Source organism: Lichenostomus cassidix, chromosome 5 (assembly GCF_008360975.1).
Source record: "Lichenostomus cassidix isolate B80296 chromosome 5, HeHo_3.0, whole genome shotgun sequence".
NCBI lineage: Eukaryota > Metazoa > Chordata > Aves > Passeriformes > Meliphagidae > Lichenostomus > Lichenostomus cassidix.
The window spans coordinates 16,806,179-16,820,901 of NC_139486.1; the positions used below are offsets into that span (position 1 = coordinate 16,806,179).

General features: G+C 46.6%; 2 protein-coding genes across 9 annotated transcripts in view; one reads left to right on the forward strand and one right to left on the reverse strand.

Annotated features, from left to right (window-relative positions):
* Window positions 1-7,314: 7,314 nt before the first annotated feature.
* Window positions 7,315-14,723, reverse strand: part of ZC3H14 (zinc finger CCCH-type containing 14) — a 503,257-nt gene continuing 495,848 nt past the window's right edge. The window contains exon 17 of the mRNA XM_085061591.1: window positions 7,315-7,328. Within this exon, the coding sequence (XP_084917717.1) occupies window positions 7,322-7,328 (7 nt within the window). The 3' untranslated portion in view covers window positions 7,315-7,321. The remainder of the gene's footprint in view (window positions 7,329-14,723) is intronic.
* FOXN3 (forkhead box N3) overlaps window positions 13,531-14,723 on the forward strand; it is a 209,453-nt gene continuing 208,260 nt past the window's right edge. For 7 of the 8 annotated variants that reach the window (XM_085061576.1, XM_085061575.1, XM_085061580.1 and 4 more), the window contains exon 1: window positions 13,531-13,660. The gene's annotated coding sequence lies outside the window, so the exon portion shown is untranslated. The remainder of the gene's footprint in view (window positions 13,661-14,723) is intronic. The other variant, XM_085061578.1, reaches the window with a different exon arrangement.

Consider the following 14,723-nt stretch of genomic DNA (forward strand, 5'->3'; position numbering starts at 1 on the left):
GCAGTTGCCATCTCCACTAGGTGAGGACTGTTGTGCTGGGATGTCTCTCTTCCCACCAGTGCACGTGCAGAGCACAGCCCCTCCTCAGCCTCCCCTTTACAACTGGTTTTTCAAAGGGCCTCTTGCTTGCTGCTGCTCTGTGAAGCTGGTTTTGCTGGCTGCCCTCACCCAGCAGGCACAGCAGCCTAGTGACACCTTTCTTTGCAATTTCCATGCAATGGTATATGTTAGATAAGCCTTAAATAGACTGCACCTACTTCAGTAAGTAGCTCGAAAGTGAAGCATACCAAAGAAAAGAAAACCCTTTTTTTCCATTAAATTAGATGTTGGGCATAATGTATACAGATTTCTCCTTCATCTACTCCCAGATTTCATCACTGAAGTCAACTGGAGCTTCATCTTTAGGATTAAGAAAATAATTTGACCTAGTTAGCTGTCACAGAACAGACTTCAGTGGATTGTGCAGACTGAAGAGAGAGCAGAATGTTACCCAGTGCAGACTGAAGAGAGAGCAGAATGTTACCCATTGAATTTACTATCATGTTTGTTTTGGGAGCTAAATTATTCTTCCTAATTCTGCTAGCAGTGTAATATGCTGTCTCAGTAATGGAAAGCATATGAAAGCAAGCAGATGGTGAAAGCAGAAAAAAACCCCAGCATGTCCTGATAATGTAGTAAGCAAGTTCATTTTTTTGGCATTAGGCTTTCATAACCAAGGCATGGTGATAACAAGTACAGACACATTTTTAGAGCACAGTTCATCAAAAAATACAGCCAGTTTCATCACAGGGCAATGGAAGATTACTTTTTGGGACTTCTATATAGATAAAACCTAGATGTGAATGTTGCTGAATTAGACCCATCATTTATTATTGCTAGAAAATGAGTGACAGAACAGATAGTGGTCAGAGTGATTCCATCACAGCTCCTGTGTTCTCTCATATCATTGCAAATGTAGAGTCTTTTGCCCATTGATTTGCAAATATGCAGCCATCCTGCATTACAGAAATATCACAGACCCTTCAATATAGGCTGTTATCACAGAGGGCAATGTTGGAAATTCAAAATATTTTATTATCCTTTAAAAGTATGCACCCTCCAGGTTGAAATTTTGAGGTACGAGGTTGTTGCTTCTTGGATATTTGTGTATATCTGCAGTACATGAAGGTCCCAGTCTGACTCCAGCAGCCTCTTGCTTCTCCTACCCATGTGTCCCATTCTTCCAGAACAGAAGGCAGAACAGCTTCAGTGGGAAAAACTCCCATTTGTTTAGTAAGTCTGAGAAAATTGAGACAACCTTGACTCACTGGCTGAGCAAAAGGCTCTGAAATGTGGTTTCTGGGGAGGACACTATCCAGCCTGATAACCTTCAAACTACATTTTTAAGTCTCAGGACAAAACATGGGCAGAAACAATGCCAGATTCACCACTTATCATTTTAAGATTCATCAAAGAAGGGATAAATTAATCTTTGTTATGAGTTTCATTTGAAGCAATGACGCCACATCTTCATGTAGCTGCAACCTGGACCAACCTTCAGCTTCCAGGAGTTTGTTTCAGACTGCACAAGGGAGGAGGAGACATGAAAACCACTGCTGCAGTGCTGAGTTCAAATGTCAGTGTAAAATTAAGGGGATAAATCCAGATCTGACCTCACTGATCTCTTCTGTTGGGAAAAAGCATGAGGAGAGACAGCCCAATTTCTCATTAAAGTATCTAGTTGGTTAAAATCCCTTTTTTCCCCCACCTTGCACTAGTACAGCACATGAAGTAATGTGAGAGTTTCATTTTTAAAAAATATTTCATATGCACTGGTTCATTCTTGATTTGAAGAAAAAAAGGCAAAAGAATGGGTTTGACTCTCTGATCCATCTGAGGACCCTGTGTTTTCTGCTTCCTGAGGAAAGTTTTCTCCCTTTATAATTTTAGTAATGGCTTGCTGATTTGACCTCCCGGGAGGTTTCTTCCAGATTGCTTTTAGTATCTTTGGGAGGTGGTGGTGACATCATTCAGATTTCTTTGATGTCCCTGTGTCCCCTTCATTTCACTACTTGGGCAGGACATGGAGCAGGGAAGAAATGGAATGGACGATCATGTCCTCAGGTCACAGCTGCTTTCCTGCTCCTTTGCCTGTGGCATCGTTTTCCCTGATGTCACCTCCCCTTTCCAGGTCTTGGAGACATGGTAGAGCAGGCAGGTGGCTTTGCTGCCAGGGTCAAGTGGCTTTGACAGCCTGAGCTGGGGTGAAGCCTGAGCTTTCCTCCCGGCAGAGCCTTGGGCAGGCACTGACCGGGGAATGAGCCCCAAAGCACCTGCTCAGACCCACACGGCAGGGTAGTGATGGGCTGGGCAGAGCCCCTGGCTGGAATGGCTGCCGGGTCACTGGCAGCAGATCATGTCAGAGTATCGCCTTCCTCTGCTGCGCTGCCACTCTGTAATCCCTGAATCTCTTACAGGACAAGAGCCTGAGGTCCCTCCTGCAGAGAATTGAGACCTTGATCCCAAATTGCTTAGGCTGAGCTCAGCAAGCCCGTTTTCAAAGACTGCTCTCCATGAGTAAATTTCCTTTTCAATTTTTCCTTGAAAATCCTGCAGCAAATGGCTTTAAATGCAGTGTCTGTGTGTAACTGCTCTTTTTTGATGCGTTTCCCGTAATGAGCCATAACATATGTGTGTGTCTTTACACACCTCGGAACAATGCTACGCAAGCATTAGGGGATTTTGCTAACAACTAGTGAATGTGCTGCTTTTCACAGCTCACCCAAACACTCCTGCCTGATAAGCCTGCCTGCAGAGGGACGTTATCTGTATTTCTAGGATCAGTGGAAAAGGGAAAAAAAAGAGGTGGGAGGCATATCTGAATATTTTAAACTGCTAATTCTGATGCAAGCAAGTTGCACAGAGGACACTTCTTCGACAAGGAAGCCTGAGGAGGTGTGTTTGGTGAGCTTTGACACTGTCCAGAGAAGGAAGTTCAATGAGAAGTGCAGAGCCCTGAACTCTTTGCTATTTCCAATCTCTGTGCATCCTTGAGTGAACTGTTCTGTTTCTCTGGTATATCCTCCAGTATAGCCATCCTGAGACATTGTAATGCACAGTGAGTGAATTAAAACCACAGCAGCACCATATGTACCTTACACATGTGTATAACATTGCAGGAGCAGTATTGGCCCCAGTGATATCCTGTGTTCATTAGCACAGTGAAGTGCAGCACGCAGATGGTGGAGAGCTGTCACTAACGACAGCACGAGCAGCACCTCCAGAGCTGTGCAGGTGAAGTGCTTTCCCTGAGCCTTACTTCCCCTGAGCCCCTCACTCCAGAACTACTCTAGTCAGAAATGTTCTAGCCCTGGGGCTTATAAAACATCTTTCTGAAGAATAAGAATTTTGCTGCATTTCTGATTTTTACCTGAAGCAACCCAGCCTGCACTAGCTAACAGGCATTTTTTAGAAGGATCTTTAGGCCAAGTCCTTCATATTTCAGTATAGAGCTGCACTGTTATTCAACACATGGCATTTTCCAGGAATAGACATTTCCAGGAAAAATGTAGCTGGATGTTTTTGCCCAGTGGTGGTACTGCAATCTTTGGTTACGGTCAAAAGCAAAAGATCTTGCTGTAATCCCCCTTCCCAGCAAGGATGGGTCTCTAAGACAAGGGTGTTCCTGCAGGAGAAGTCAGGCAGGAAGCAACACCTGAGAATGGAGGACTGCATGGCTGGAAGGAATGCTTGCTGGGCAAAATATCATGTGCATCTTTTTTTGACAAATCATCTAAGTCCAATTCTAGCTTCAGCAGGGACACAGCACAAACCTCCTGACCATGCCCAATGCTAGCACCAACTCCACAGCCCTGCCCCCCTCTCACCTGGAACATGTTACTCTCTGCAGAGATTTTTGTCTGCACCAAAGTCAGGAAATTCATAGTTATAGTTCCCAGAACAACCATAAACCCAAGTATTCTGAACAAATACTGTCAAAACCCTGAAGTTATTTGCACAAGTGTTTCTCAGTAGATGCATGAGGGACTCAGTGGTACAGGAGGCTTGGAGGTGCTGCCTGCAGTGTCCATACCTGCCCCTGCAAAACCTGAGCATGGCTGAAAAAGGGGCCTGGGGGTAAAACCTTTTGACAGCTGATGCCAGGTACCAGATGTTCTGGGGTAGCTGTGGAGTTTCTGGTGACTTGAGGCTATAATCCTGGTGGCAACCACGCTGTATGTCAGAGACAGTGAGCAGCAGGTGTCTGCTGAACTTAACAGCAATGCAGGCTAACCAGCATCCTCACACAACACTGTGTCTTCTGCTCTATTTACTGCCCTTAAGTGGAATTCATCACTTTGGTAGCTGAGGGCTTCACACTTGTTAACATTTATCTCTGTAGAGGCTCTGTGAAGTAAGGAAGAACAGTTATCCCCATTTCACAGGAGAAGAGTGAACCAGCAAGAGGCCATACATCCACCCCAAGGTCTCAGGGAGTCTGCAGCAGTCTGTACCTCTCAAGTCTGAGGGTCATAACCTCATTTTCCAGTAGTGACAGAACAGATATAGAACCAAAATTTCATGGGTAAATAAGTGCCAGGACCTGCTAGCTGAAGTCCACAGGCTGTGACCTCCTGTCTCCAGCAGCATTCGTATTTTCCTCTTTTATTTCAAATATTTTATTGTAGTGTTATCTTGTCTAGTCTAAACAATGGTCCCACTTGCTCTTGAGAGTTGTACTCTGTGAGGGAAAATGTTGAAAAATGTTATTATGCCCCAGTGTTTGGGCCCAGACACAGAGGGATGGATGTTCCACAGTCAGGGCCCTACCATCCCTTTGCCACCCCAGCCTCTGCCCTCTGCCTGCAGTCACAAAGGGCAAGAGCCACCACCAGCCCCATAGTCCCTTCCCACCCATTCCACGGCTGTGCTTCTTCCCCAAGCACAGGGACACTGATATCTCTGGAGTGATAAGGACACATGTGGTGTCAGTGGCATCAGTCCAGATACATATTAACCACAGAGGAGAGAAAAATCTGGGTCCCACATGCTGAGCTGACCCACCATAGAGAAAGATCTGAGCTGTGATGTTCCTGCCTCTGGATATGCTGTCTCGTAAAGAAGGCAGGAGTTCAAATCTCCAGCTCTGTTTCAGTTCTATCCACTAATAAAAGCCCCAGGTGTTACTGGAAGAACGATCAACTGTCTGCTTTGGCATGTGAAGTGTGCATCACTTGCCTCATTGCCTTAAAAGCAATAAATCTCTGTTTATCTTGATGGTCACTTAGTAATGAAAACCAGTGGCCAAATCAGTTATCTGAAAGAGGCTAAATGACAACTTGCTCCACACCCTATATGAGTCAGACAGATAGCTTCGAAGTCCTTATCGGTTCCACGTGACTGGACGTATCCACAGTGGTTGAAACAGTCCTGCATACAGCGCTTCGTCATCCTGGCACGTCCAAGCCATCCTGCTGCTGACCAGCCAAGGACACATGGGTATTTCTTAAGTTTCCACTCTGATTAGACATAGCATCCTGTAACAGCTTATGAACAAACAGCAACTGTATTTAGTCATGCCTTAAAATTTGGTAAATGTCCTTCCCAGCTATCTCAAGGCATTTCACAAGCCTGATCCTTCTCTTGACTCAGGTATTCATTGCAGTGGGTAAGACACCTTCATAGAGATTTGTTTCTGTTTTCCATTTTCCACCTGCAAATTGGGAAGAAGGTTATTCAGCCACCTTTGTGAAGGGATTTGGGAACACTGCAAGGAGAGTGCTGTTTAGGTACCAGCTATTAGCAGCAGCCTGTCACATTGAATTCAGCTAGGGAACAGCTGGCTCCCTTGTTGCAGAACTTATGGAGGACTCAACTCCCAGACCTCCCAAACATATTAAGACTCTCTATGTGACTGAGTCTTTATGTATCTTCCTGCCTCACCTGTAAAATGGAGACAATAACGTTTCACTGATTACATGAATGTTGAGAGGTAGTACATTAATGGTACTGAGACCATCACCACACAACACCATGCAACAAATAATTCAGCAATAGCTGCACACACAGCATTCATTTGCATTTGTATTCAGCAGACTACGGAAGGAACCAGACTATTAACACCTCTACTCTAGGGCAAAATGCTTGGAGACCACATCCAGACATCCAGGTATCTGCTGAACTTCATGGGGTGTGGTGTCCAAGTTTGGGCATGAATGTAGATTACACAGCCAATTCCTACTTAATATATAATCGCCCGAACCTCAACATGACCTTCAACCACTGACTTACTAGGAATCTGAATCAGCTGCCCATTTTGCACCTTGGGTCTATGTCTTGAAATTACTCTGTTGTCTGCTACAGTCTACTCTAAAGCTGGAGATTTATTTCTACAGGAGGCAGGGAAACATTATGTTGCCAAACTACTTCCAGTCTTTTCCAGGATTACAAGTCAGGGAATGGTGGGTAGATCTTGTGATTTCCATCCTACAATTTAAACCAGATGGGCTACCCTTGCAGCATAAACATTTAAGCAAGAAAAGCAAAAAATTGGCAGAAGTTCTGTTTCCTGATTAACTGCGTTATTATGGCTTACATTTTTTAACGAGATGCTAGTTTTAATGGAAAGCTAGTTTACAAGATAACTTGATCACTGTCTTTGATTCATCCCAATAAAATACAGAGGTTTTGTTTTCTCAGGGAACAAGGAGGCAATCATAGAATAATACAGTGGTTGACTTTATCAGAAACAGAAAGCTCTAGACCTGCAGAAGGAAAGACTCAGTAAAGTTCACATTAAATTAATCCAAACATATGAATAATTAAATGTGATCCAGTGAAGACATGCTACTGCCATCAGCTCAGGTGAGATTAATAGATCTGAGCACAAACTTTGGCAACTGAGAGAGATTATGAGAAAAGCTGTGGCCAGCTATCTCCATCCCTGTCAAGGCAGGATAATAAAAAGGCTCTTGTCCTCTTGCTGTACAATACTCCAGCCCTACTGCTTGCAATAGGTAGAAGGGCTAATACCTGTGAACTTTCCCTCTTGAGAATAACAAGGCGAAGACACAAAATGCAGCAGCTATTGGATAGCCAGAGCCATTGGGATGTGAGTAGGACAGGAATTGTTGCAGGCAATCAGAGGGAGGATTTAACCTGAATCAAACCTCAAGACAAAAATTATGAACCCACAAGTTCACACTGTATTTTATTATTTGTTGCCATCATGTTGTTTACTTGTAGTTCCTTCCTTTTTATACAGGTATCAATACCTGAAAAATATCAAATGTGCTGTTGGCATATTGAGCTAATAGAACAGCGGTAAAAATCTCATTCCTGTTCATTTACTCTTTACATCCATGAAAGATAAGACAGTATCAGAAGCAGAGGAAAAAAAGACATGGAGAATTAGATGCCACTCATCTCAGCAGCTGAAAGCCAGTGAAATAAGATGCTGTGAAAAAAAGATCTGCCATAATTTAAATGGCTGATTGGTGAGAACTGCAGTGAAGGCCAGGGTATGGGGCCTTGCTAAAAATGTTGCTGGAAGGAGCAAGATCTACATACCTGGGAAACTCAAAGCCAGATGAAGTTACATGGGAATTTCAAATCACAGCTTTGCAGGATGAATGCTTATCTTCAGTGGCACACAGCAAATTAGCACAACACCAGGGTAGACCTGAAGCTGCTTGTCTAGAGCCCTGGGCACCAGCAGCGCTAAAATTGACATCATTTGCCCAAGGCACATCTTGGGAAGGCATCAGGAACTGCCATCATGGCAGGTAAAGCCCCAAGTTTTGACAAATCCCAGAGTAATAGGGGTGGTGGTCTGATTTTCACCCTTTTGACTTTGATGCATGTGCTGCTCTACCCAGGTCTGAGGCACTGTGGCAGCACAAAGGCTCTGAAGCAGATTTTGGGAGTGGCTGAATTTGCTAAAATGGCAAAGAGCTCTGGGAGACCTGTCAGGACAGTTGCAGAAGCCACTTGGAGCAGCATCGTAGCACTGTCTGACTGTTCCTCAGCCACAGCAAACTGGGATGCTGTGTCTTTTTAATCCATCTGTATGCTAAATATTTGCTTGAACCACCTGAGGAAGTGGTCTGTGCTGAGCAGGGTTACCTTTTGCTGAAGGAGACTGGTGCTATCACAGAGGGCATGATGGTGGTTCAGCAGCATCACTTCAGAGGCAGAGCAGAGCTACACCAGGGAGCAAAATCCTTAACCCTGCCCCAGTCAGATGTAGGAAAGGGCAACTGCTTGTGCTCAGCAGCATGGTGGCAGGGCAGCATGGAGGGTGGCACACTGAGAAGAATGAGAAATGGGAGAGCCACAGAGAAGGGAGAAGGCCCATTTGGGAAGCAAATGCTGATGTGAATGAGGAGACATAGTGAGCATCCCTTTGTCTCAGGCTACACCTAGAATAGCCAGAAAAACTGACTGAATTTTTGTGGTTGCAACCAAAGTAACACCTGTAACTACTGTGTAATTCCAAGATGAATGATCAAAGAACTGAAAAGGAAAACTAATTTTACAAAACATTGCAGACTACCATGCTTCATATTGATTCCTTCAGAGAGACAACTAGGACTAACTTTGGAAGTGACAGGAACAGCTTCATAAATGTTTTCTGGTGGTTTTACATTATTCTAAATTCTGCTTCTCAATACTCATCAATTTTTTTCCCACTAACCATAAAGCATATGCTGTTTTGGATCCTGGTTACATGAGATTAACAGTTAACCTTCTTTTTTGCAGTCAGTCCTTCAGCATTTCTGCCACTGAAGATCCTCTTCTACAGCTCCAAGTTGAAAAATCTTTGTGGCAGGTTTGGCATTGCCTGTAATAATTTATGAATGTGATGTGTTGACATGTTTATTGTGTGCATACATTGAGCTACTTCAATAGATGGATTATCAGGATGTGTACCCAGGAGAGAGAAGATGGATCCAGGCATACATTTTTGAGGAAACACTTGGGAAACAAGGCAAAAGCTTCTCACTGTGATGTTGTGGCTGGGCCCCTGTTAGGCTCACTGGAGAGATTTCCCTGGGAGAAATGTGGGCGCCTGCAAAGCAAGACATGAAAGACCCCAGAGAATTTACAGAGGACCATTTAGACAGAAGTTTTTGTGAGCAAGATTCCAAAAGGGGTTAAAAGTGCTCAGATCTGCAGATGTTTAATTTAGTAGACATTGGCAAGACTACAAGAAAAAGTGCATGTGAAATATGTTTTAACCAACATGTTTTATTTCATTGGTTGAGTGGCTCTTCTGTTCTAAAAATGTTTGGGTCATGCAAGAAGACTGAATGTGTCTCTTATCATGTATGTGTGTGAAAATGCATGGGGTACGTAGGGTGGAGCTTGTGTTTAGCATAGTATGTGAGAATCAGATTACCCCATGCATGGAAAGGTAAAAGCTCCAGGGCTGCTATAAGCAGAAGGCAAATCAGAAAGACCACTGGCAACCAGAGATATAGCAGTAACCATAAGAACGCCATCATCTTTCTTATAAGTCCTTACATATAGTTTTACTAATGACTTTTATTAAACATTTAAGCCTTAGCATTCAAGTGATTCATATTTGTTACAAAAAAGCTGTCCCATTAACACAAAGTACAAGCTGAAACAAAGCTAATGAGCCTTAATACTTGCAGGATAATTCAAAGTTTAAAGGTGGTATTAACAGAAGTAAAATAAGGAAGAGTGGAAAAATCCAGTTTCATTGTCCACTAGAGAACCTGAGTTTTTTTCCTTTTGGATCGTAAAATTAAATCTATTGCTGAAGTGACTCTTACACTGTTACTAAAGGAGTGCAAGAACACATATATGTGCATAATTAAGTACCCCTATGTGACCATAAAAGGTCTGTCTGGCTGTGTAAGGGGAAGGCGAGTGGGACTTGATTCACCAGCACGAAAGAGGGAGTATCATTACTGTAATCTCCCTGTATTTCTTTACTTTGATGGGGCTCAGCCTTATGTGGTAGAGTGATCAGCTGTACAGCACTGGCAATGGGAATGTTTCAGTGCAGAGCCTGGGCTGTGTCCTCTGTGCATCTGAGACACAACAGCAAATTGACCTGGAACTGCACAGGTATTTAACCCAAGGAAATTATCCCTCAAATCAGACATGCAAAAAACCTGAGGCATTAGGTATATTAGATATATCTGAAAAGTTAGGTGAATTTTTAATTTATTTGCCTTCTGGTTTTGCAATGTCAGATATGAATGGCAGAATGGGTAAGTGGAAAAAAAGTCACTGAGTCCTGCCCTTGAAAATGTGATCTAGCTTAAAGCACTGGCATTTCAATCTTTGTGTTCAAATGAAGAGACCAAACAAGTTCAAGAAATAAGCAGCGTAAACAGCACAGCTATAAAATGACATTTTGAAAGGGACAAGTGAGCAGTTGTATGGTGACCAATCTCCTACCACAGTTCTGCTCAATTTCATGTGGCCCCCATTAATCACACCACCTGTCCTGGGAGCTCCCCACACATCCCAGTCTTGAAAAACAATTTTGGAAGTAAAAAAGGGAATAGGTATCAACATAACACAATGGAGTTGTGGGGCAGGGCACACACAGGACCACTATTCACATCTCATGCAACACCTAGCTCCACTCCTTGACAAATAATCACATCTTGCTACAGCAAGACCTTGAAGAGACGCAAGGGGTTTTATAGACGGACCTAGAGCTACTCAGTAGATGCAGTCAAGCGCCTTTGAGCTGCCTCCCCTGTGAGACTGGAGCCTTTCCCAAGAGGGATCCCTGTGGCAAAGGGCCTCTCATCTGTTTGACCCTGGAGCAAAGCACCACACTGTGCCGGCAGCAGAGACATTTTCTCCAGAGGTAGGAGAAGAGTCACCTGTGCCCTGGGGCTGCTCTGGGGGCTGCAAACTCAGGCCAAGAGACAGAAATAACCCAGGAGCTGTTAGCTGGGGAGCTTGGATTCATAGACTCTCCAAGAGAACAAGGCTTAATGAAAAACACCAAGGAAAATTAGGTAAAAAGGACTGATGTGGACATCAGAAAACTTCTACAGCATAAATCATAAATTCTCCCCAGTTTGGAGAGAGGTAAGAATTTCATCTCCATTAATTTAATCCGGCAGATAGAGATAACAAAGCAGCCCTCTACATGGGAGAGTTAACATTGCTTGGATTGATACAGAGAGACAAGATACACTTGCAGGCATAGGAAAAATGCATCTCTGAGAAAATTTCCACTATTAATATTTTTCCCTTGCAAATGTGGGTCTTCTAAAACACTCTTTTCTTTTGGAAGGATCTAAATGAGGAGGAGGTGGGAAGTAGAGCTACAAAGCATGTAAGAAAGCCTGAAATACATGAGTGGGAGGAAGGAGGAAGAAATGAAAGAATAATGAAGCTTGCATCACTGGAAGCAAACAACAGAAGAAGGGAAATGCATGTACTTGTGGCTAAATTTTGAAGGAACTTAGGCTGATGTTTAAAATGGCTGTGGTTAGCATAGATGCAGTCACAGAGTACTTCAGGCAGTCTGATCAAAGAACAAAGAAATGTTACAACTGATTTCATTAGGAAAAATACCTGGCTTAGAGTTAATGAGTAAGCAGAGAAAAAAAATGCCTTGTCTGTCTTGTTGATATGAAGTAGCCCTGCCCTGCAAAGGATTATCAGCACCTGTAGTATTTAGTTTCATTATGAGATTTGGGCATGGCTTCAATGGGGCCAGGATTTTGCCCTTCATGGAGTCTCTCTTGGCACCTGTGACATTTCCTTACACAATGATGTTGCAAACAGATATCTATGTTTTAAAAAACAATTAATAGAAATCTTGTTATTAACATGGTGCCCAGGGGCCCCAGCTCTAGCTGCATCAATAGCTGAGCCTAAATGCTCAGCTACTCTTGGAGTGTTGTTACTAAAATTAAATCAGGTGTTTCTACTTTGAGAGCTTCTTCAGTGGCCATCACTCCAATGGTTTCCCCTCTGAACCAGGAAACAAGCCTGGGAGAGGAGCCTGAGGTTGGGTTAATTCCATACCTTCTGATTTTTGTCAGTGCTTTGCTGTAAGGGCATTCAGCAAGCCAGGCTGATCTATCCTGACACAATCTTTGAAAATTTTGCAGAGCAGTCAGTAGAAAACTTTCAACAGAACTGAACGAGGGATGCGTGTGTCTTACACTGGAATCCTGTGGGATGGGATTGTCTCTGTCTCCATGTCACCAAAACCACCCACAAAATGAAAACTGTAACTTTGCTCAGGAAAACCCAAGGTTTTATATTCACTTTGGAATAAACTGAGCCCATCCATTGAAGAGGCAAGCATCAGGGTATCAACAGGAGGTTTTGCCATCTGCACAAACGAAGAGTGCTCGGGATATAACCAGGACCACGGTGGAGGCAGGGAGAAGTTTCATGCCAGCAATTTTTACAAATGGAAAGACTATGCTTGCTACTCCAACCTATCCTGGCTTTTCAAAATCAACTCGGAGACAGTAAGAAAAAAGGGCAGAGGAACAATTTTCCATTCCCTCGTAAAGCTATATTTGATACAGATAGAAAACCCCATTCCTTTTCTTTTTTCCAAACCTTGTCATCAAAATTCAGAGTTGATGCTTTTTGTACATTGTTCTGCAATATCCTGGTGCAAAATCTGGGTCTCCCATTCCCACATTATGACAAAATAAATCTAAAAGGATAAGCTAGGCTTTTCCTATAATCACTACAGCAATCGCGTGTACCTCGAGTTGTCACTCCACAAGGCTGGTTAGAGAAAGCTAACTTACAATTAATAATTAAATGCCCTTTACCGGCTTGAGAGTCTCCAGGCATGTGGCAGTACTGATGGCACCAGCTCCCTCTGAGACCCTGCTAGTCTTTGCAGTCGCAGTCAGGACCCCGTTCAGCCCAAAGCTCCCCCTTGTACGGGAGCAAGGCAGGAGAGGCGGCAGAAGAGGCTGCGGTGAGGGCTGCAAAGGGGCAGAGCAGTGGGGAGGAGGAGGCAGATGCAACCTGGGCATTGCAAGCTCTTCTGGCATGGGGAGTTTCCCGTTTTCAGCCGTAAATACAAAGCGAGCAGGTGCCAGGCCTCGCTGAGACTCTCGGCGGGTGAGACAGTAACAAAAACAACAGTTTTAGTTCTCCATGTCTCGTTTTTCTACGTGTAGAAGCCGGGCTCCGGTGGCACGAAGGCCGCTGGCAGTCGCAACGCGATGGCCCAAGGAGAGCGGCTGAGGCGTGTGGGCACTCACCGGGAATCGTGCAGTGGCCCCCTTGGGACAGCGGGCCCGAGAGGGCTCCCCTGCAGGAAAAGGGACAGAACGCCTGGCACCGGCATCCTCCGCCCGAGTCTGCTGCATCCCCGCACACCCGCACGAAAACACCCTGGAGGGAGCAACACCTCCCAGCCCGCCCCCGCCCGCTTCCCGCTCGCGAAGTTTCCTTCGGGGAAGCCCTGCGCGGGCACCCGCCGCCAGCTCCGGGGGGCGGCTCGGCGGGCTGGGCGGGGCGGGCGGGCGGCGCTAGGGCCCGGCGGGGCGCGGCGCCGCCGCCGGGGGCGGGGTGGGGGCGGCAGCGGCGGCGCGGGCTGCGGCTGCCTCCGGCTGCCTCCCGCCGCGGGGCGCGGAGCGGGGCGGCCGCGGGGAGCGCCCACCACCCCGCGGCGGCGCGGGAGCCCGAGAAGCGGACAGAGGTAACGGCGGGGGCGTTTCGCGGTGTCATCGGCAGCGTGCGCGGGTGCTCGCCCGCTCGCCCGGGCGAGCTGCTGTCGCCGCGCCCCGTCCCTCCCGGGCCGGCGAGCCGCGGCCAAACTTTTGGGGCTTCTGGGCAGGCGGGTGCCGCGGGCGGGCAGCGGCGCCGCCCTGGGGCGTCAGCGGGGGCTGCCCCGCGCCGCTGCCGCCGTCCCACCGCCGAGCAGCCCTGCCGGCGACGAGCGGTGGGGAAGGGAAGGGAAGGGAAGGGAAGGGAAGGGAAGGGAAGGGAAGGGAAGGGAAGGGCGCCCAGGGGCGAGAGGGAGCCGCGTGCGGGGCGGCTGCCGAGTCGCATCCCGGGCGGGCTGTGTCCCCGACAGCGCGGCCCGCGGGCTCCGGCCCCGGCTCGGCGGGCGCTGGCGGGGCAGCGGCGCAGCCGGCGGCGGGGAGCACCCCCACCGCTCCCTTTTGTTCCTGCGTGCCGCCGGCGCTTGGATCCCCGCCCGGGAAGAAGCCGCTCGGTACTTCCCGGGCTCCGTCTGTGCCTGCACACCCGCCTGAAGGGCATCCTCCTCCGGTAACGTTGGTCTGTCAGAGCCGCCGGGAAAGGGATTTTCCCCTTCTTAAAACAGCTCCCCGTTGCTTGCCGGTCTCCAGTGCCGGCTCCTCACTTAACAGGACTCACCGTGTGTTAATTCCTTCACAATGTATGCGGGTGTCCCTGCCCTGGAGAAGCATTTCCTTACTGACTTGCCGACTGTGCCGCGGACAGGTATTATTTACATCATCAAAGATATGCCTGTGTAAATCTGCTCGCCCGGCTACAGTGCGGCTGCTCTCAGAGCCCAGTTTGCCGAAAGTTTAATTGCAGCAGGAGATGCTGTGCCGTGAATCCATGCACGGCAGGGCGGACCGGTACTCCGCCGGGATAACGGCCTCGCCGAGGCCATCGCGTGTCACGCAGGGACACGTCCTGCTGTTTCATGGGGCGAATCAGAAACAAAAACCAGCAAACAATGAAAATGAGTTTGTGAGGTTTTTAACAAAATCTGACACGGTAACGTC